The sequence below is a fragment of the Pelmatolapia mariae genome, linkage group LG20, assembly GCF_036321145.2.
Source record: "Pelmatolapia mariae isolate MD_Pm_ZW linkage group LG20, Pm_UMD_F_2, whole genome shotgun sequence".
NCBI lineage: Eukaryota > Metazoa > Chordata > Actinopteri > Cichliformes > Cichlidae > Pelmatolapia > Pelmatolapia mariae.
The window spans coordinates 36,440,018-36,463,615 of NC_086244.1; the positions used below are offsets into that span (position 1 = coordinate 36,440,018).

Below are 23,598 nucleotides of genomic sequence, written 5' to 3' on the forward strand. Positions count from 1 at the left end.
TATACATCAGAAATTAAACAGGGAAAAGAAAATAGTGTTAACATAAACCTCTTTTTAAAACCTCTCTTTTAAAAAAGAAACTTTGTTATTGACACCATTTACAACTTTGTTTCATGTACAGGGGAGTGACAGTGGTTTATTTGGATATGGAGGCTTCTAGACAAAAAAAATAAAACAAAAAATAAAACAAAAAAATGACCGCCCCCCCCCCCCCCCCAAAAAAAAAAGAAAAAAAAGGAGCAGTTAATATTTACATATCTATTCAACTATGTTCCCAAGATTTTAATATGCGATCGACCCAGAACAAGATCAAAACGTCATCCTGCATCAGGGAAAACAATCTGAGGCAAAACTGTAAATAGGCAACTAGACCAACTTTCCATCTTGATACATTCATTAGTTTTTATGCTAGCATTGTCTCAGTAGTTGTTGTCCTAGCCGAGGTCACACTTGACTATTTAAAAACAGGCCACGTGACCCCCCCAGCTCAATCTGGTGCAGTCCAGAGTATTCACTTTAGCATAAAGCAACCTGCGGTGGATCATCTCTGCCAGCCTCAAGCTGCTAACAAAGCATGCCTGAAGCCTGAGGGTGGAAATAAGGCTACCTGAAGGCTAATGACAGATGATCTCACCATGCACGTGGAAACGGTGAGTCCAGGGGTACAGACAAAGCAGGATGGAACTCGCACACGCTGGGGGTGTTGGGAAAGAAAGTGCCGTGCTTTATTAGACTAACACCGCCTGAATCCAATGCCCCCATCAGTGACTGCAACAGTCTTTCAAGTGTGTAACCTGAATCATTCAAAGGAGCGCTCTAAAAATGAGAAACCACACTACCTGCTGCTCTAAATTTCATATGATTGATGCCAAACTACACCAACCTCAGCACACACACACACACACACACACACACACACACACACACACACACACACAACTCTGGATACCACCTTGGTAAAGCATCAGGAGGTTTCTTTGTGCATTCACATTTTAATAGAACAATCTGCCCAAGTCAGCTGTTCCATGATACATAACCAAGAAGGTGAAGCAAGAATCTCTCTCACACACAAACACACTTTTTCACTTTCGTAATGCAATTCTAGGCAAGGTAAAAAATTTTAAGAATATGAAGCTATGGAAGACTTATCATTTTTAAAGAAAAAAAAAACAAAACAAAAAGCTTAAAATCATGACATTAAAAATATTGCAGGATTTAAAAAAAAATAAATCAAGATCCCGTCTGAGATTAAAGTAGTTATTTTGGGAGAAAAAAAAAGTTTGGGTAAGAAGTGGTCACATTACAGAGTGCTGGTCTGTGATAACAACTATCACGTCATCTCAGTCTGTATGTTGTTTTCATTTGAACAGGCCTGAATCATGGGCGAGTATCTTCAAAGTGCAGATGTTTATAATGAGAAGGTCATTTTGTGACCATAATTGTCAGCTGTGATACACTGCAGGCATGAACCAGCAGGTGGTGTCATCTCGGGTCCGGGCTCACCACCGCCACTTGTTGGTAATATTTTTTCCTCCCCCTCTTAAAAATTTACCACTTTAATCTCAGACTTTTTTTTTTTTCCAGGAATTCATGACTTTTATTTTTTTCCTTGGAGCAGTACAATGCCTCGCACAGCTTTAAAATTCTGTTTTTCTTAGAATTACCCAAATCCACAAACTATAGAATTACAAACTGCTTTCCCTGCTAAAAACATTTAGAGGTAAAATGTTCCTCTAAGTGGAAAAGGGAAGACAGAATTCAACCTTTTTCAATTCCAAAACGCTTTGTCTCTTTCATTTTGTCTCTCGCTGTAGGGTTTGTAAAAGTCCAACTAAGGCAAGGAGCTCGATCCAATTCAAATGCTACATGTGTATGAAAAGCTACAAACTGCTTATTTTCAAGCTGTTAAGTGAGCATTCAAAATATCCATTATCATTTAAAAGTTGATTTGGTTTGACTTGATTTTGGTGTCTTGTTTTCAAACTTTTAACTTTAAATAGCATTAAAACAAATCTCGATTCATTAATTACTAAAAGGATTTCCTCAGGATGTTAATTTATTTGATTTTTAATCAAGACTACCCCGTGAAATAAAAGGAGAAAGCTGGAAAACATTTTAAAGCTGATACTGAGATGAATAACTTAAAAGACTCCCCCAGGATACTCTAATCCACAGTGTCCCCCATCACACATCACAGCGTGCAAACTCTGGCCCTATAAAACTAGGGCCTCTAAGTTCTCTTCCACTCTTCCCACCACTAAAGACAATGGCGGTTACAACACTTTTCACAATCATCGAATCGATTCCCAGATCAAATACTAGAAGAAGCAGGAACGCAAAATAGGCATGTGACCTAATCTCTCTGAAGCACCAGGATTGTCTGTTAGTAAAAGTTTGAAGCACTACTTTTGAGAAAAAAAAAAGAAGGTCTAGTTATAATTAAGATGCAGATCAAAGTGTGAGTTTGATTCTAAAACAACAGAATTTAAAAATGATTTTTGGTGACTCTCACATCAGTTTTAGAAGAAAAAGCAGACCCTCTCAATCTCTTTAAAAGTTTTACTCCTGGAACTTCTTGTGCTCCATCAGGTCAAGATGTTTTCAGTTTAACCCCTCCCCCTTACCTGACATGATCATATGAGTTGAAAGCACAAAACAAAAAACTGTAGTCTTGTTAAACAGATGTCACAGAGGACGAGTTCACCGGGCATAAAGCGGTGCACATTCTGAGAGACGGGAGCAGCGTCTGTGTTTTGGTTTGAAACGATACAAAAATTTCTCCAAGCTGTTGGGCGTGCAGAGGCCTGCTGAGACTGCAGTGTGCAGGGCCCATGCCCAAAACCCAACAACATGCAGGCAACAGTCTAGCACATGCTCCCATAGAAGTACTACACATGTGAGTGCATGCATGAGCACAAACTCCCAAAAACTCCTGCCTATTCTAAAGAGGCTCCCTGATTTGAACACTGGTGGGGTTTTTTCATTCCTTCAGACTCCTGCACCCAGCTCCTCCTGGTTTTCTTTACTCCTGTCCAAAGCCTTCCGTTTCCTCAATGGCAAACATCAGCTTCTCTTTCAGCTGCTCGTAGCTCTTGTAGGGTGGCAAATCCAGTCTGTTGAAGCTGGAAAATGAACATAAAAAAAATGTATTTTAGCTTGAAAAGCTGATTCTGGTGCTACCACAACAAACCTAGCTTGATTCTGAAGTGAGCCTATGTTTGCAAGTCAGTGTGGAGCTGTGTGCTTGGATGAAAACTAAAGAAGTTTATGGAGAGTTGAAACAACTCTGAAGTAGGTTGTAAATCTGCCTTCATAATATCCAGGCCCCACTGGAAAACTGTACTGTTTCCATAGTCATTTCACCACTAGGGATGGGTATCAAAAACCGGTTCTTGTTGAGAACCGGTTCCCACTGTTTCAATTCCTTGGAATTGTTTGCCATTTTTGCAAACGATTCCCTTATCGATTCCAGTCGCCCCGAATGACGTCACCGCGTTGCGGAGCGTCATTTACCTGGCAGGAAACATGGCGGCTCAAACGCTAAAAAGTTTGGTCATAATTTACGAGAACGGATGACAACAGGGCAACTTGCAATACTTGCAAAGTAGATATTTCATTTAAGGGAGGAAACACTACAAATATGCAAAAGCATTTGCTCACAAAACACGCGATGACCTTAAATGAATGTCGTCTTTTTAATTCCGCTCCGGACTCGTGAATCTCAACCCAGCAGCAGCGGTAACGTTTGCACGTCCTCTCCCGTTAATGCGGCAGGTAAATAATCAACTAACAGTGCATATTATGTTAGTGCGATCTGCCTTATTACAAAACCTGCCATTACTGTGCATTTAGGTGACCATGATGAGAGAGACAGACAGAGTCTGGCTGGCTCAGATGCTGGCAGTTTTCGCTGCAGTCTACCGGTAGTGTCTCCTTTCAGGCCAGAATGTCACCGAGCAGTGACTAAGTTTGTGGTAAAAGGCATTTGCCACACCAGATGCCCCCGATTTTTGGTAAGTGAATGTGTTTAATTGTAGGCAGGGACATTACTGGATATTCTTGTGTAATTGCTACAGAATAATTTATGTTATACTTTGTTATTGCTACAGAAGAATATTTATTTTATTATTTTACATTTACAATTTTTTCCCCGGGGACCCTGTGACACCCCATTGAAGAGGCGTAGGCTGTGGATCTCTTAAGATCTCACTGTTGGGTTTGTAAGGCCATGTTACTCCTAAATTTCTATCTTGTTCAAAGAGAAGATATAAAACAAAGTTCTAAGCTAATCGACCTTAGTGTTCTCCTTTTTAAAAAAAAAAAAAAAAAAAAAGAATCGATAAGAGAATCGATAAAGAATCGAATTGTTAAAGAGAATCGAAAATGGAATCGGAATCGTGAAAATCTTATCAATACCCATCCCTATTCACCACTGTCCATAACACTTCTGCAACTCAAAACAGTTCTGTTCTTTTACATGAGGTGGGGTTTTAGGTGTATGCCCATTATCATCCATCCACACCGAGTAGTTTCTTTAGTCCTCTGTATAAACTCACCATGTGTGACTTCTGGGAAGCCAGTTTTCTTTTCCCACCTTCTCAATGCAGAACTTTTGAGCACCGTTGCTTCCTACGAGGTGAAGCACAACTCACTGTTAAGTTTGATCCTTACAGAAAAGGTGAACTTTCAAAACAAATTGTAATAATTTGACAGTTTCCTACCTAACACACTAAAGGCTACAAATGGCTTAAATCTCAACCATGAGAACAAACATACAACTGAAATAAACCACCAACAAAAAAAAACTTTGTAGGTTTTCCTTTGGCGTCATGCTGCATGTAGAATCATTTGGCACTTCAAATGGTCATCCCTGCAATATTTACCCATGAGGTCATTGAAGCCTCCGACTGGCAGGCGACAGGTACCAGTGACGAACTGCAGCAGTCTCATCCTCTTCTCATTGTCCATCTCCTTCACCAGCTGCAGGAGAAAAAAAAAACAAAACAAGAAAGATTAAAGACCATATTATCATATTATTATACACTTCAGTTTAATGGGTCACTCCTTCGGCTTCACACTGACCTGCCAGAACCAGACGATCTGTTTACTGCTGCGAGCATAGTGTCTGTAGATGGTGTTTCTCTGCCAGTCTACCAGGTCAATCTCCTGCATACCACACAGCATGACCTGGGACGGAATACATTTTCATTAAGACAAAAAGTAGACCGCCCACTCCATTCTTGAGTATTTGTCTTTAAGCATACCTCCAACTCTTTTGCATCAAAGTACTGCAGGTACTGCTGAGGGAGGACCTCATTGAAGCCTTCAAAGAAAGCCTGTGTCTGCTCTTCTACTCCTCTGGACAGGCGCCACTCTGCCACCAGCCTGCACAGGCAAACACAAGCCCAACCTTAAAACTTAAAAAACCTCTTATCTTAATAAACATGTCATATGAGCCTTACATTGAATTGACATAGTAATAATAATAATAATAATAATAAATGACAATGATCTGAATTAACAACTAAATGGAAAACCCTGAAATCCACCTGATGTACTCCTCCTTGTTCTCTTCTGTGACTTGGATGTCACCTCCTCCTGGTTTCAGCTCATGGGTGGAGATCTCCCCCAGGATCTCCTTGTCAACAGAGAAGAACATCTCCAGCCCGCACTCCTCAATGTTGTTATCCCTAAAGAGCAACAAGGTCCCTGCAGCATTACTGTTATAACAAGTTTTCATCCATGTCATGTTATTCCGTTATCATGACACATTCTACACTTAAAGCTCTGAGAGTCTAACACCACAGGAAATTTGCTGCAGCCAAGAATGATTTGAAAACCTGACCAAGGGTTAAAGACTAACACATTGAAGTGACCTATTAATGCTGCTGACGACATTTCTTCCTCCGCTCATCCAGCTAAAATGTTGTCTAAGGGGATTTAGAGCTACTCACTGCCCAATTTTAAGAACATTTTCTTCAGGGTTTCCCCAGGAAATGTTAAGCTTGAATAGCGTGATTAGCATTAGAAGGTAATTAAAATTGACTGAAGAACATGGAATCAATTATTTTGTAAAAATGTAAATTCAGTTTTGAGATACTAGTCTCAGTTATTCATGTGACTAAAAAGGACTAAAAATCACATGAGATGTTTGGCTAACAACAGGATGTTAATGGAGGTTATTGATCATTGTGCTGGGGTTCTGTTGACAATTAATGATGGCATAAAAATATTTGTCATCTGTAGCCAGTTAATATAAAACTTCCAGAACTGAAGAAGCTTCTTGGATGAGAGGTGAAACGTATTCAAAAAACACTCAAGAAGTCTAGCCACTTTTCTTTTCAAGCTAGATAAGACTTCACTGATTTTTTTCTCCAGTTCTTTGTAGGTTAGATTACTTAATAGGACTAGACTTTGCAATCCCAAATGACTGAGCTCAGTACTCGTCTTGAGGGGGTTTTGAGGCATCATTTCAATTAGCTGTCCCCACAAAGACAGGAAATATGTAATTGGCTTAATTTGTTTTGTTTGTCAGCAGTGTAGCATCCACAGTTTTCAAGATATGTGATGGTAAAAACCCATGACAGCTTGAGTCTATTTAATTTTTGGTAAAAAAATAAAATAAAATAAAAAATTATCGGTTCAAAGTCAAGGCCCCACCATAAAAAGCTTTATTTTACCCACAATTTTTTTTTTCTTCAAACTTCCCAATAACGGGGTCTCTGGGGATGTGAGCAACTGGGTTGACCTTCATTTTTAGTGACCAAGGTCAAAGTTGACCAGTGCAATATGAAAGGGCATATGGTTACTCCCCCCAGTATGAGACCCTACAACGTCAAGATGGACCCATAATGTTTCGCAAAAATCACACACTGCATGAATACATCTTAAAAATCTCACGTTTTTACAGCTTATAAAAGCAAAAGATTTCAGCCAATTCTGCCCCAATCATGTGGGTGAAAAAGATAGAAAATACACCATTTTAGACTGTATGTGCTTCAAGGTCACAGGTCAAAGGTCAGATATCAGCGCGTTGCTATAACAGCAGGCTGACGTCAGCATGTTGTAATAAAAATCATAAAACATCAAAGTTTTTTTTACAGCCCCTGCCATTTGGGGGGGGGGGGGGGGGGGGGGGGGGGCAGTTCTTGTTTCATTAATGAGTTAGTGTAACAAAGTGCAGTGATGTGCCATTTCTCCACACAAATAAACACGAGCAGCAGGTTAAGCAAACTGTTTCTCTTCTCTTCATAAATAAAAACTGAGATGTACAGGGTGATACACACTAATACAAACATATAAACAATCTAATGTATTAGTAACTTTGTAATAAGAAATGTCAACAAGTTCATTTAGAACGAGAATAATTAAGAATGCATCATCTCTCAAACTGCTTTACACACACAGCAGTTTTGTGAACTCACTTGATCCACATGAGGGAGTTGTAGAACTCCGGATCAATGGACTCCAGGTCGTGGAGGGTCAGCGGCTTGTTGAGGATGCGCTTGTAAAATGGCAGTGAGAAACCAGTGTCGATGAACTTGCCATGGAAAAGAGCCTGAGGGGGAAATGCATGTTCATCATTATTACACACCTTACAGTTTTATATTTTATGTTATAAATAATGCTACTTTGACTCTTACAATATCTTACTTGCCATTACAGCTTTAAAACCAGCATACGACAAAGTGACTAACCATGGCAATAAAGCGTCCTATGAACTTGAAATACTTGAGGTGGTCAGGGTTGATGTAGGAGGCTGGGTTGATCTGAAGACAGTAGTTATCTTTGCCAGCATATTCAAACAGGCAATACATCGGGTTCAAAACCTCATGGGACAGCAGGAAGAACCACTCCCTGTGAGTGAGGAGAAGACAAGGCAGAAGTGAGTGTGGGATGAGAAATCCAGCAAATACATAAATAAAAATGACAGCAGCAGCCCAATAATAGTTCTATGCTATGAATTCTGAGACCTCTCATAACTAACCTGGAAACACCGCCATAGTCAAGCCCTTCTTCTCCAGGGAAGATGATCCACAGCCTCCTTCGCAGATCTTGAGCATTTAAGCTCATTATCTATAACAAAGACAACAGACTGATATACCACCTGTGAAATCACTATTATTCTAAAACAAAATACCCTAGTATCATAATTAGGAATTTTACAGTCTGCTTACTTTATGCCCTGCACTTTTGTCATTATTATGCATTAATAAATACAATGAACAGTGTGGCTTAAGGTGGTTGCTGTACCTGCTGGAAGGAGTCCTCAAACAGGGTTTTTCTGGATACGTTGATCTTGACGTGTTGAGGCATCGCCAGTTGCTGGAGAAAAGAAAAATGCCAGCAACAGTTAATTTTGCAGTGAAGACTCACTGGTTCGCTTTAAAGGAAGGATTACGTTTTTTTTTATTTAACATGGTACGCACACAAATATTACACATGCACACTAAATAAAGCATAAACAGTGCACTCCTCTGTTTATGATGACTTGGGATTTTTTGTTATCTATCGAAGACGGTGGGAGTTCAGACTTGATAACAACAAATTGAGTTGAAATGAACCTAAGGTCGTCATTCACTGTGAATAAACTTATGACTGACTAAACTGAATTCATCTCTACTTTGCTGCTACTCACAAAACTAAATGATAGCGAGGGAAAAAAATCTTCAGTCTTCAATTAAAAACAGGACATCACTGAAACTGATGCTATTTTTTGTTTCATCACGCAATTTGACTCAATGTTGGTATGCTGATAGTGACAGATCCATTAGAAAGATATGAAATAATCCAGTTTCCACATAGTGTCAGTGGATATGGTGTAATCACAAAATGCCAGGAATCTGCCGATTTTTATTCTAAAGACAACAACTCTCCTTTCCTGTAGTGACACCCACCTGGCACCAGAATCTGAAGTACTGTACTTTGGCTTTGAAGTCTCGAACATAGGTGATCTGGGGTCCATTTTCACTGTGACAAAAAAGAAGGAAAAACCAGAGTTTCATTTAACTCTTTAATACCTTAAATATTAATTTAAGATATTTCGATCTCACACTCGCTTCCACTCCCATGATCGCCCACATAAATGTCCTTGCACAATAGATTTTAAAAAAGCGATCCACTTACAAAAACGTACACGAGAAGGTTATAAACGTGAATTTTGCCACTGCTCCTCTTAGTTTACATAACCACATTCTCATTACCTTCCACCCAAACTGGTTTTTCCACCTGAGTGAAAAAAACCAGACCCAAGCCTCAACTCAGTAACCATCAGGACTGAGAATGCTGTAGGAGACTAGGTGACCCATTAGTCATATTAGGCTAATGCGTCACGACTTCTAAAATTAGAGGGATTCTTAGGACAGTGACACATATGACTGAAAATCAGCTGAAACATAACTACCAGGTATATCAAAGCTACCTTGTGAGATGCTAGATCAACTGTGAAATTAAACTATTTATGTTGATTCCCCACCCCAAAAAAAAAGCAAAACAAAAAACAACAACAAACAAAACAAAAAAGGTCTTCAAGTACCTGCCTTTGTTTCAGTAACGGCTTTATCAGCACACCGGAATGACTTTCTGCATAACATTAAACCAGTCTTTTGTATTCTCTGGCTGGAAACCCAAACGCACTTGCTTACTTATCTGTGGCACGCAGAACAGTGAATCCAGATCACATGTCACTAACAAATGATAGTTAAAAAGGGGCCACTAAAAGGAAAAACAAAATCCCAAAGACAAACCAATAAGTTCTTTTAGAAACAAATTCATATAGCAGCACAGCTTTTTGTTGTTGTGTTTCTTTAGTACCTTCTTCAGTAATGTATGTACCTTCTTCGGTCAAACCAGACTCTTAAGATAAAACCTGGTAGTTGTTTCCAAAATACTCAGAATGTCTTTTAAAAGAATCATGATTATGTTTAGAAGAACACAAAGATGGTTTGAGATATAGACGTGTTTGTTGCTTCTGTTACAAAGTATCATTATGGCAGTAATTAGCAATAAAACTATTTTTGAAAAGAATGTACATCTTTTAGTTAGCCAATGTGACTGTGTCTTCTATATCTTTCTGAAGCCTTAAAATTTTGGGAGAATGGAAACGAATGCATTGGAATAACATACAGTGAGGATTTTCCAGTGCGGGGGTCGATGTAGGTGGTGGTTCTCCTGGTGTGGTCGACAAAATAAGGAATACCGTCTACAGTGAAGCGCATCTCCCAGCCTTCAGGAAGGGGCTTCTCATTCAGCAAACTGAAAAACGACATTAGACCGTTTCCTGTTTAATGTTCTCAGTAAAGGTTATCAAAAAAAAACAAACCCAAAAAACATTACAGATATACAAGTTTTACATGTTTATCTGACAACAAAAACAGTGGAATATGCAAACACACACACTAACCCCTGTGTTCTTGGATCCTCCCACTGTGTTGACCGTGTAGGGTGATGCACAAAATAAACTCTGCCATTGGAGTCTGTTCTCTTCTCTGCAAGCACACAAAGTGAGACATTATATTGCCCTAACCTAACTCCATTTTTACTTTACATTATAATAGATTAATGCAAAAGCCACAACTAAGCATGGCTACCTTTGAATTCATTAACTTTATTATTATTGAGAAATTAGGGACGAGTGTCTTTTTCATGCTACAAACATCTCTACCATAATCAAATATAAAGATAGCTTAATTTAAAGGGGTTATATTAAATAATAAAAATAAATCCTGCTGTGGCTATCATGATATAACACTTTATACCAGAGCTGGCAGCTCAGCAGCTATCAGGCTACTGCTAGAAAAAAAGTCCCCAATGTAGACGAATATAATCCAACAGGTTCCAGAAGACAGTCACAATAAATGTTGAAAACTGATGTTCAAATGCTAAAACAATGAAAAATTCAAATGTGACAGAAAATATGAGAATATGTGATTTAAGCCACTTCCAATGAGAGTGTAGGACACTGATTGACATGTGAGAGTTCATCTCAGCAACTGGAACCTTGAATGTCCGCTGGTAAAACACCACCAGCAACAAAGCATTGCACAACAAGCAAATGGCTTCCTGTGTGGATGTCTCTTAGCAACAATTGTAGTTAACAGTGACAGAAACTTTTGTATTTAAATTAGAAAGTCATTATGACCTTACCCCATCCCTGTGGTAGAGGCCCAAGAGGATCATACTCCTTATTTTGAGTGGCTGTGGCCTGGTCTTGGGCCTACACAGCAGAAGATGATCGTTAATGAAGCGTGTTCACTTGTATGTATGACATAACAGACATGCCAAGCTTTGTGTTTAACAAGCTTGGCATGTTTTTAAGATAGTGGCGTGTAAGGACATATGCAGTGGCACAGCTATCCCAACTACTGTGCATCTTTTTGTGTTTTCAACCCACCAAACAAAGTCAGAGTACAGGGTGGAGGCATAGAACTTGTCCCCCTGTTGCTCATAAAATAACCAGAGGTTGAACGTCCTTAAAACAAAAATAACTCATAATGGACTTCAGGAGGCAGGCAGGAGGTCACAGGTTCACTCCCCTCTCATTATAAATGGAGAACAGGTGGAATCTGTCTCTACCTTCAGGTTTCTGGGGACTAACATCTCCGCTGACCTTACCTAGACCCACCTGCCCTCTGGCCGGCGCCTCAGGTCAATCTGGTCTCACACCTCCAGAGTCAAAAACAGCTTCTTCCACTGGGCCATTTGGATTGTTAACAAACACTGTCCCCCCTCACCCCGCTTATTCCTGCTGTCTCCTATTTGTATTTTATTCTGACACAGGTGGTGTGGAGCACCCACAATTTCGTTGTACATGTACAATGACAATAAAGGGCTATTCTATTCTATATTAGAGCAAGAGACCTGTAACTACAGGGCCAAAGTAACATCTCAAAAGCAGTGAGCCACCTTTTTCCATTAATAGCAATGTCACAGAAATATGGCAACTTAAAGTAAACTATAAGCTATATCCAGCACAGTACTTATGTATATATTTTGTATAAAATGCTTCAAGAAAAGAAAGATATCTAGCTTTTTTTCTCAACTTGCATCCTTCAATCAATCTTTAAAATCAGATTTCCTAATCATTTAGTATTTGTATTACAAGACTCTGTAAATTCACAGATGAGACACATCTTTAGTCACTATATTCCAGCTTATTACCATCCAAGTCAACACAATGCATCACATGATAAAGAAGATGTCTCACCCCAAATATAAATCTCTGGTTGAACTGCTGCATGGCGCCCTGCAGCTGGCTTCGCTGGTGCTGCCATTGTTCATAATTGCGCACTGTCTCCACAGTGGGGCGTTGCCATGTGGTGGTTCGTGTGATGTGATCAACAAAGTAGACCCGCCCCATTTGGTCAACACGACGCTCCCAGCTGAAGTCGTAGGAGGCAGGGAGGGGGAAGAGGAAGGTAAGTGCTTTAGTGACAGAAAAACCATACACTTTTTCCAGGCTAAAGGACATGACAAATATATCACTGGACGAAGTGGACAACAAGAATATTACCAGTATCTACTATTATAACAGTCCAATAACACTAGAGATGACTTTCTAAGAAAAATCTAAGTGAAAGAGGGGTTTTTTTGTTTACCCATGGGGCAGTGGTTCAGGCCGTTCCCACGTTGTTTTCTTCTCCACGTGATCAACATAATAAAGCCTGCCGTTCTGATCCACTCTCTGCTCCCATCTAGAAAAAGGAACAATGATAAAGTTCAGGACACTTTTCTTAATGGTGCAAGACACTACTCTAGCAGATTATGTACAGATTTATAATTTCTAGCATTTTCTACATGAGTCATCCTAGTAGAAAAACAGCTAACAGCCAGTGAAGGTCACAATGATGTCATAGGAGCACAGAGCTCAGAAAGGGATGTTTAAAGAATTACAGGCTGGATGAAGCCAGACCAAAAAAAGACCACGATCGTCACAACCATGTTTAATATATAAAATGTGAGATAAAGTCATTCACTGTTTAGGCATATCTGCTCTCAACAGACAAACAAGTAGCATGTCACCTTGTCTTTTCAGTAAGAAGATTCTGCTATGCTAAAAGCTGCTCTCACATTTATCACTCATGTCTGCATATTATTTGTTTGATTTTTTATCTTTACAATTTTCGGCATGCTCCGTCATCTAATGTGTCATTAGATTGATGAATGGAATATAAATGCTCATCTGACCTTGCCTTGTTCAGGTATTTCTGTTCTGTTTTAGAAAACATTAATTTACGGCTAAGCAACAGCCCCTTTTCTTTATTTTTTCCTCAGTAGTTAAGCATTTTTTCTCTGGATGAAGCTTCCTTTTCTTGGTCTATTTATACTACAGTGCAGTCAGCCGCTTTAGCAATTAGCAGTTTGGCTTGGGCACTATTATTGCTTAGCATGGCTTTGGAGATTAGATAATAGTTTCCATTCTTTCACGTTCATGACTTATGACTGTACAGAAAACCTCTCTCAGTTCTTCTGCAAGAATTAGAAAATTAGCACCAACCCAGGAGGCAAGGGTCCTGTGTTGACTGCGGGGACTCTGGGAGTGACAGCAGGGGTGATGGTGCTGGTCGGCTGCCTGGTTGCTGCAGCTCCAGAACTGGAGGCCACTGTGGAGTTCCTGTCAGAGCCCCATGATGGACTTGAGTCTGGGGCTGATGAGGGACCCGAGGCCGGCGCTCGCACCGGGGTATCAGAACCTGACTGGCCGTCGCTGCAGTCTGCTGCAGCAGAGCCATTGCTGGAAGATGCTGAGGAAAGAGAATGGTGGATCCTCACTTTAAACATGGCCAGAGCATATGAACAAGGCTTCAACAGGCTTCACACTGCTCTAAACAAATTTTAAGACAGTTTTTTCTGCTCTTGAATGTCACTACTGTGTGATGTCACTATTTCCTTAAAATATTTACCTTAGGGACATGGATCTAACTATGAGCACTTTTGTTCAAATCTTTTTTTACTGGTGAGGGCCAGCCAATTAGAAGAAACTTAACTTAAAATGGCTCGTTTCAGACAGCGAATGAACTGCATAGTTGAAACAAGGAACACTGTAAGTTAAATAAAGATTATTTTGAGCTCCCAATCATGAATTGTGTGAATCGGCCCCATTTTGGAGTGCAAGAACAAAACTGTGGAATTAATATGATTATAACAGATCATTAAGGCGCATGTGTGAGAGGATTTAGCTAGAAATGATCTTATTGTGCATCTCTGTGTTGCTGTGCATGAAGAAAGCTCATATTTAAGGAAACCGGTTGTACAAACATATCCAGAGCAAGTTGTGTTTTGGCTCAATTCCAGATCTACCTCTGGGTTAAATATTTGACACTGGAATGATGGTAGAGAGTGGGTATAGAAAAAGAGTGTCTCTTCTTCGTTTTCCTTTAGTTCATAGTTTCAGTGTCTCGACAGATTAGAGTAGTTTTCACTCATTAAATCTCTTACCTGGTGAAGAGGTGGGTCTGCGTGGGGTTGGAGGCGGAGGTCTAGATGGCCTAGGTGGTCGAACAGGCCTCAGCCCTGTTGAAGATACCGATGGAGACCCTGTGCTGTTTACTGATCTACGGCCACTAGGAGAGGACTTGTGCTCTATGCTGTCCACAGCCGGAGAGCTGTCTCGACTGTGCCTGTGGAGGAGGGTGGGTGGATACTGATGAACAAAGCAGGAAAAAAATAAAAGAAGAAACCAGAAATGTGACACTGGTAGAACTTGACTAAAGACAGGAAGATATACTGTACCTTATGGAATGATCACCATTTGGCTGCGACTCCCCATTTGATGTACCTGAAATAAAAGCATGCAAGAGAAATGAGTCAAAATGAGAGATTCCGTTAGAATGTAACATAACCAGTCAAATAATTAAGAACTCTGCTATTAGTACTGCTGATATGGATGAAAAGTTGAACTTCTGAAAAAAACATGTCAAAATATCTTCAGTCCCCTTTTTCAGTTTAAAAAAAAAATTGTAAAAAAAACAAAACAAAAAAAAACAAAGGTCCTGTAAAATAAAACAAAAAAATGACAACATAAAATGAAAAACTTAACATGCTTCTAATGTAAGTTCCTCTTTGTGCTCTTCTGTGACTCACTGTGATGGTCGGCTTCTGCTTTTGCGAACATATCAGGATCAACAGTCATGCCGTCAAGGCAGACAGACAGGTCCCCCACCACGTCTGACTCGTCCCTGTCTGCACACAGTTGTAAGGTCTGCACCACCTCAGAAACTACATACAAGAAACACACGATAGTCAGTGCTACTATGGCATCTGAAATACAAACCTTGCCATTAATGATGCCAATGTCCCTTAAAAAATTCTAACCAACAATACACAGTAGTATTTTATACAACACTCATAATAGAAAAAAAATACTTTTTGCCCACCATAAGCCTCCTGAGATCACATACTGGATACTAACAAAAATAAATAAATATAAAAGTACTGCTATAACCATTTATTGATAGCACAGTGACAGAAGCAGTTTACCCTGCTCAACGCCAGGAGATTTAATTATATATTATAATACATTTTTTAATTAAATGAGAAAGATTACTTAAAAGACTGTTTTCCTGTTTCTGTTATGGCTAAATATTGTACCTAGTACAATAATGAAAAGGTTCATTTTTGAGGGGGAAAACAACACCAAAACACAAAAAACAAACACAACAAATGATTTCAAACATGAAATCTTGAATATTTAAATTACAAAGTTATGGCGATCAGCATGTGTTTCCCTGCTCTGATATGAAACATAAGTCAGCTCTTGACATTTGATTTGCTCCCAGAGCTCCCTGTCATTAGCTCTGCTCTGCTGGACAGGGTCCATGCATATAAAAAATAAAAAAAATGACCGCACAGTGAACTGAATGGGGTCTTTATGAGGGAAAAACAAAAAGATAAACAGACCAAAAATCTTCCAGCATACAAGCAGATGACAAAGATTATAAATGGAATACTCTACTGATTGTTTTACTGGGTGCAAGTCAGATAAACCACATCTGTAAGCGCTCTGAAATTCTTTCTGTATTCCACGGTTGCCTGATTGATTTATTTATTTATTTATTTATTGTGCTACGTGTGCTGCAGTGAAACCATGTAAACCTGCACCAACTCACACAGACAGCAGGAAATTCTCTGCCAAAAACTTTGGTGGGCAGGAAGTGATGTGGTTTATACTTGCAGCAGTTTACTTTTGCAGTAGAAAATTACTAGTTAATCATTACTGTCTAATTGTCTACACATATAATTTCTTATATGTAGCAATCTCCTTTGTTCTATGTGCAACTGTTGTGTTACTTGGGTTAGCCAAGGCGCACTTCTACTGCTTGTATCCAGGACCTTATTTGCTGGATCAGTCAATTCATTGATTTTCTGCTGCATATTATTATGTGCTGGAGCCTATCACAGCTGTCTGACTTGTGTATCAAACTTCTTTGTCAAGGCACAAGAATTTGTAAAACAGGGACTTTTTCTCCAATTTACACTTTCTGTGGTACTTTTGAGTACATCTTGCTTCATCACTGACAAATGTCTGTATGTGATAAACATCCTTTAAAGGGTTGAGGGTTTCCCTTTTTTTGTCATCAGATGCTTGCAAAATTTATTCTCTATATTTGATCCCTCCGCAAAAATTTTACTAAATTATATATCTTTATAATCATATATATGTCAACTCTGAGGCAAGGCTCAGAGTGACAAGACACTGTTTTTACCAAGCTAACATGCTTCATCCTGCAGCTCTTCTAGGGGTAAGTTGAGGTATTCCTCAGAGAGCCATGAAGCATAATCTCCCAGCTGTTTCCTTTCAATTGGACATGTCCCCACACAGCTCACCTAGGAGGCATCTTAGTCAGATGCCTGAACCACCTCAGCTGGCTCCTTGTAGTGTGGAAGTACAGGAGCTCTACTCTGACCCCACCCAAATGACTAGACTCCTTACTCTACCTTTAAGGCAGAGCGCACCGCTTGTATGCAAGAACCTTTTTTCCCTTTGTGTCATATATACTCACTTTTCATGTCATTAGATTTGAGTGTTTCACTAAGATCCAGCGTGGCCATCCCTAGCAACAGATCTGACTTCAGGGTCTGGTGGCTCCACACACGAAACACTAGTTTGCTGAATGGAGTTACGATCCTGTGAAAACCAATATATTTAGAAACAGTTACCTTTGAAAGTTTAAAAAACAAACTAAAAAGAGAAAGAAAAAAACAAACAAACGTGCTTTTTTCGATTGAAAAGCTAACATAGGAAAGTCCTTCATGGTCGTGTACACCATTTCAACAACCAGGTTGACAGATTAATATGTGCTGATAGTGTTTTTATAGACTTTCCATTGTCTAAATGAATAAATCTGTAAGCAGTTCTTATTCCACTTCTCAATCACAAGTCCTTAGCTAGCCAATGTCAAGTGAATACCATTTTGTGTGTCTTAAAACCTTTTACAGCTCCAATCTAACATTTGTGTTAAGTACAATTCCCAATGATAAGTTCTACAAGCATCAATAATTACAAATATAGGAAATAACAACCAATTACTCTCAGGAATTCCCAGCACTGCAATCTATTTGACAACTGTTTTTACCAAGCAAAACAGTGAAAGCCACTTTGTCTGTATGACCAGCAAAAATCTTTGTGTTGTCCTGAAAGCAAACCACAGACAATAAAGTTCAAAAGCTATTCAGGGACAGTGAGTGTCCATGACCGTCACTACGACAGTTGTTTAACAGTCACCAGGAAAAGAGACAGTGGATATGTGGACTGGGTCCGGTTACACCCCATAGTAAACACTTGTTATATAATAACGCTTCCCCCGTTGGTCTAAAAGAAACTGTAGGAGGGTTCTATAATAAGAAGGCCACTTTACATAGAAGGAGACATTGGATAGGCTAAAATTAAGGGGGTGCTAAATGTGTGAATATTTTTTGACTGCAGGAAGCGAAGTGGTGTGAGTGCACTAAATGTGAAGTGCATGCTTGGAAACAGGAGTCCTGTAAATGCACAGGACACTCACCCAACTGTGTGGGACTGTAATTGCTAATGGAAGCCAATTCCAAACACACAGGTCTTTAAACTTCTCTTCTCTTTAAACTGGAAACTCCCTATGAAAACCAAGCCCAAGAGCGTATGCAGGAAAAACAATTGCACAGTTTCAGTGAAATTCTATTTTTATATTCTCATGAGAGAAACTGCTGGACAGTTTGCTGGGGAAATGATGATTTGTCTTACCACACAGTGCAGTCAGCAGTAATCGTGCATGCTACACTTCTTCCTTTGAGCCAAAACTCAAATTACCACACTGTTTTTATTAATCACTTAATGCAGTCTCTAGGGATTATAGCCATTAAATGGGCTGTAAAAATGTTTGAACAATGGAATGATGCTCTTCTCACCGAGGAGCACAGGCATTATTTACTATATGCTCTCTTTTTGATATGCATATTTTATAAGCTACAAATATAAACTACTATCATTTTATTAGTGCCAAAACTTTTGTTTTCCTTCAACATAGTTGAATATTTCTCACTCCATACAGCTGCTTAGAGAATCTTTAAAGGGTGCCCTTTATACTTTTGCTGATTTTCAAATGGATATTTATACAAACATGGGCAAAGTTTCAAATAATGAGGTCAGCATTTGTACAAGTAGTTCTGGTGAGTTAAAAATTAGGGTTTTAGATGTTGTATGATGTCAAAAACAGGGGATATCCTTAATATGGTCATCTCACAGCTGTATTAATCTACTGTTCAAACCTCCTGTTTGCAAGAAGAGGACTGAAAAGGGTCTGTCGCAACATAAGATAAATACAGATCTTTTTAAACTGTGAATGACTCTACTCTGCTCTCTAGTTGTTTCGTTTCTCCCTCTGAAAACGCTACATCCAGATGAACAGAATTGAGGATTTGGTAAATACACAGTTGGTTTGGTTTCCTGAAAATATAAGTAGTAACATTTATGACAATAAACAGTCTATGGCATCTATCACCTATCTGAGTAAGTGGGCTATTAGATGTTTTATGGGCACATTTAAACATTAGAATTCATTCTGTGTCCTTTCTCATAAATTCAAACATTTGCAATTTAAATACAGGTTTTATTTAGACAGGTTTGGCTCGAGTTAAATACCTTTTATGGGTAATAAAATAGAAGTATGGCATAGGAGTATCTATGATATGAATTAATATACGAGTCCAGTAATCCTGGCAAGACTGACTCACACAGTGAGCGGCTGCTTCCATTTGGGGCTGTGAGTGTTGGTACATTTCTCTGTTTTCTTGGACTGGCCGTCGACTGTCACTTCCACATAGGGACTGGGACCAAACCAGTTTTTCTTGTTTTCTTTCAGTTTTGCTGATAGCACTAAACAGGGAGAATACATAGAGTAATGAGCAGTCAGATGTTGGAGTCCAAAACAAAACAAATAAATTGTTTACAACTTTAATTTAGGAACAAAATACTAGTATGAAGGCAGTGGGGGAACAATTATTTGATCCCCTGCTGAATTTACAAGTTTACTTACAAAGAAATGGACAGTCATTTTAATGAAGAGAAACAAAGTCCCAACCGCTAAAACTCTAAACTCTTTAGGTTTCTAGGCTGCCGCTTGGCAGTTTGAGGTTTCTGTTCCCCTCATAGATTTTTCTACAGGATTCAGGACTGGAGACTGGTTAGAACACTATGTGACCTTAATGTGCTGCTTCTTTAGCTACTTCTGTGCTGTCTTGACAGTATGTTTTGAGACATTGTCATGATGGAAGACTGATCCACGGACCCATGTGCATGTCTACGACCCAGCTGACGTCTTGGGCAGCTCTTTGGTCTTGCCCGTGGTGACGGATATGTTGGAATGGAAGAAATTGATTCTGTGGAGAGGTGTGCTTCATACACAGTATGAGTTGAGATCAGGAATATAATAAATATAATTGACTGACTGATTGTAATTAGTGGGAGCCAGAATTGTGGTGTGGTTGTAGGGGATGAAATTCTTATTTCACTCTATGACATGCAAATCAGTTTGTTCTGGATTTTGTGGTTGGTATTCTCTCACTCTATTATTACCATAACAATTAGAGACTGTTCCTTTCTTTGTGAGTGAGCAAACATACAAATTTTGTTTTTTTTAACTGGTAGTAAAAAAAATATATGCAGTAATAGCAAGAAGCACAGATTTTTACTAATGAGAACATCTGCAAAACTTAAGCAGCTATCTGAATGCTCAGAAATAAAATAAGTCAACCTGACTTTTATTTTAACCTCTGTCTTCTTTGATGAAGACTGAAGACTCACCAACGATTTGTAGCTGTGCCCTAATAGGGTATCCATTGGAAGTGCCCGACTTGGTGGCTCCACTGGCCATGACATAGGGCTGGGATAAAGGCCTGTAGACGACACATCATTAGGTTGGTGACAATCATGCAGAACTCATACAGATATGACTAAATGATCTCATCTGTAAGTTGCAGATGTGCACCACACTGGTGAGATCATTTAGCTCAAATATATTTAGCTTACATTGTGAGCTGAACTGATTTCTGACTATTAATAGGTTAAAAAAAATATAAAACACAACATTAAAAATATTTATATTTCACAAATTATCTCTGCAAATCTACACTGTACCGTAAAATAGAAAAATATCAGAGCTTTAAGCAAATTTTCATTAACTACAGGAGTTATACTGCAACTATATTTCTTACTGAAATACTCTTAAAATGTACAACATCTGAGATTAAAATAGTACACAATGACTTTCATTCATACACAATCACAGACATTTGGTGGCAAAGCTGGGAAACAAACCACTAACTATTTGATTAATGGAAAACTCGCTCCAACACCTGTCTGTAAAGTGCTCTGAGATTACATTTGTTGCAACTAAAACTGAATTAATGTCAATTTAATCAGCTGCAGTTCAGCAGTCAAAGCTATAACAGTCAGTCACTGTAAGAACCTTGCAAGATGCATAAAGCACATCAAGCTCGTACATCTTCCATTGCTGACACAAAAGTATCATAACTGTGGGCTCCAAATTACCTCTAATGCATATTTCTTCCTATATTCCTGTCATTTTACAGTGCAAATGCTTTCACTGGGTTTGGCTTGAAGCAAGCAGCCTTTACCTGATTATCTTCAAAGTCTAAGATAAACAAGAAATACGCCAAATCATTATTCTTATTCTGTGCAAACAAGTTAGCTTAGCTCAGCTCAACGGACACCCTACTTAGGACATCAGCAACATGCATACATATTTTTTCCTTTATACAAAGACTTCTACCTAAATAATGTCATCACCTGGAGAGTCATTTTGAATAGTGGAAAGTCTACATTAAAAAAAAAAAAAATTGTATTTCCTTTCAGGATTCCATCCTTAACAACACTAAACAGTATAATGACCTGTTAAACGTCCGCAACAAGAGAACAGACTGACGGTAAACTCAAAATGAAAAGAATATCAGTTCAAGCAACAGTAAAAATCTCCTAAATGCTGCGTCATCATGGAAGGTAATAAAAAGACCACAAAAGGAGGCAAAGGCCAGGGCTGCAGGCTGTGAAACCTGTAAGGTGGCTGTAAAAACAAATCTTATGGGTCTAACAAAAAAACTTGTGATCTTTGTCACCAGTCTTCACTTTAAGATCACAATTTCATTTATATAATACATGAGAGCAATTACATAAAGCTCATGCCAAAAATACACCAACAACAGCAATAATTGGTTCTGAGGATAAGGTTGCCAGGGCCAGTTATACTGTTTGCTTATAAGCATGTCAACAGTATATGAACTCTGAAAGCTCTGAAGCAGGCCCTGTGATCTTTTCTTGATTGTGGCTACTTCAGTGTGGCACTGAATAATGCAGGGTCCTCAGCTCTAGCTCATCCAACAGTCTACGCACACAGCAGAGCAGGAGAAAGTGAGGAGCTCCCGGGTAAACTTTCACGTTGGCTACTGGTCTCAGTCAATAATTCATTATAATTGCTGACTTTGCATCCTTGCAAGTACGCTGAATGTGTATCATGGATGAGTGTATTTCCTGGATACTAAACTGGATTTTTGTGTTTTCAGCTAAGCAACATCTCCCACTATTTCACAAAGTACATCTGGGGTTTCTTGAAACTAATCTGAACTCAGACTGATTCAACTATTACCTGTTAGTGCTGTGGTGTTGCAGCTGAACCAACTATTTTGAACAGTATGACCAAAACCGCATAAGAGGAGCTTTTCATTACTATATGCTGAACTTCTATTGTCAAGGTTGCTAGCACCTTGTTAACTCACATGGATACGCTGTTTACATCATGACTAAGAGGGCAAAACAATGCAGCACATCAAAACAACATACCGTCGCAATGACGAACACGAAATCTTTGTCAGATAAAAGGGACAAATGGGTTTTCTAATATTACGATTCAAGTAAACAATACTCAAAAACCGTCATTATAAGTAAAAATCGGAGACTGTTGAGAACAATTGCGACTGAGGGCACAAAATAAGGTAAACGTCATTCTTACATTATGTTTACAAAGCAATTATGTCAAAAGAGAAAACTATGCGGTCAGGACAGCTTGCTAATGGAGGACACTTGGGAGCAGTGACGTTTGACAGGTGCAGTCAGTTTCCCGAAGAGTCAACAAGCTTCCGTATACCTGTAATAATACTTCTTTTCACTGCTTCACTGACACGAACCCATTTATAATAATATAAATTCCTACCAAGTCACTTCAACATTCCTCAATAGCGTACTGAGAAATGACTCCATGACGTCTAAGCGTAAACAATTAATCGAACTACTAAAATATCAGATCGAGTGTGGCGCACCTTCCTTCGCAAATGACAGCACATAGCTGAGAAGAAACTACTCAATGTACCTCCACATTCCGTGTCTTGGATGCTAAGCTAAGAAACGTTCGTAAGATTACATAATTTAATCCAACTAGGAATTGATAACAAGCTAACGCTAATTCAGTTAGCCGGAGAAAGGAGAACAGTATGTCCTGGTTGCCAAAGTCAAAAGCCACGAAGCTGACCACTTTTAGTTATGTTCGCCGCTGTGGCTTTTTATCCAGAGTTGCTGAGTACGTGTTGAATGTCAGCTGGCCACCAGAATTGACAGCCTGGTGCCATCCCAGCCCAGGCTAATTACTAGCCTGCTAGCTTGTGTCATCATCATGGCTGGCTGGAAATCCCAAAGTCCAACGGCTGTGGTAAAAGCTAATATCACCGATGAGAACTCTAGTAATTGGCTCCCATTACTTACCGGAGTCCGAGCGAGGAGCTGTAAAACTAACGCGCTGTACCTAAAGTGTCCTCCCAGCCTTCGCTCACCAGGATGTTTGGGTTTCTGTTGGGGGTTTCACTTCAAGGAAGAAGAAACTTCCACCATCTTCGTAAGCTCGTATCACGTGATCGAAACAAGGTGGAGCGCGCACGCTACTCCCTCTTGTGCCGTGATTGGACAAGAGTTGTAGTGCTACGAACCAATAGACGGTCAGTAAACATAATGATGCATTTAAGGTACTTGCAGTCTACTCATAAACCTTACGTTAACGCAATGTTTTTAATGCCATGTGCAGCATTTTTTTAATAACGAATATATTTTTTCGTTGCTTAAGA

At 39.2% G+C, this 23,598-nt stretch overlaps 1 protein-coding gene across 1 annotated transcript; it reads right to left on the reverse strand.

Annotated features, from left to right (window-relative positions):
- Nucleotides 1-206: 206 nt before the first annotated feature.
- On the reverse strand, nucleotides 207-23,381 carry itchb (itchy E3 ubiquitin protein ligase b). The gene is made up of 24 exons (XM_063463805.1): nucleotides 23,243-23,381; nucleotides 20,276-20,367; nucleotides 19,207-19,348; nucleotides 17,001-17,125; nucleotides 15,082-15,216; nucleotides 14,731-14,776; nucleotides 14,437-14,618; nucleotides 13,496-13,742; nucleotides 12,597-12,692; nucleotides 12,206-12,380; nucleotides 11,146-11,215; nucleotides 10,403-10,487; nucleotides 10,126-10,254; nucleotides 8,898-8,970; nucleotides 8,254-8,325; nucleotides 7,988-8,076; nucleotides 7,698-7,857; nucleotides 7,425-7,558; nucleotides 5,550-5,690; nucleotides 5,265-5,385; nucleotides 5,083-5,187; nucleotides 4,884-4,980; nucleotides 4,557-4,629; nucleotides 207-3,122 (listed from the first exon to the last, which is right to left on the reverse strand). Exons 2-24 carry the CDS (start codon nucleotides 20,343-20,345, stop codon nucleotides 3,023-3,025), a joined length of 2,667 nt encoding a protein of 888 aa, XP_063319875.1. The 5' UTR covers nucleotides 20,346-20,367; nucleotides 23,243-23,381; the 3' UTR covers nucleotides 207-3,022.
- Nucleotides 23,382-23,598: the final 217 nt, after the last annotated feature.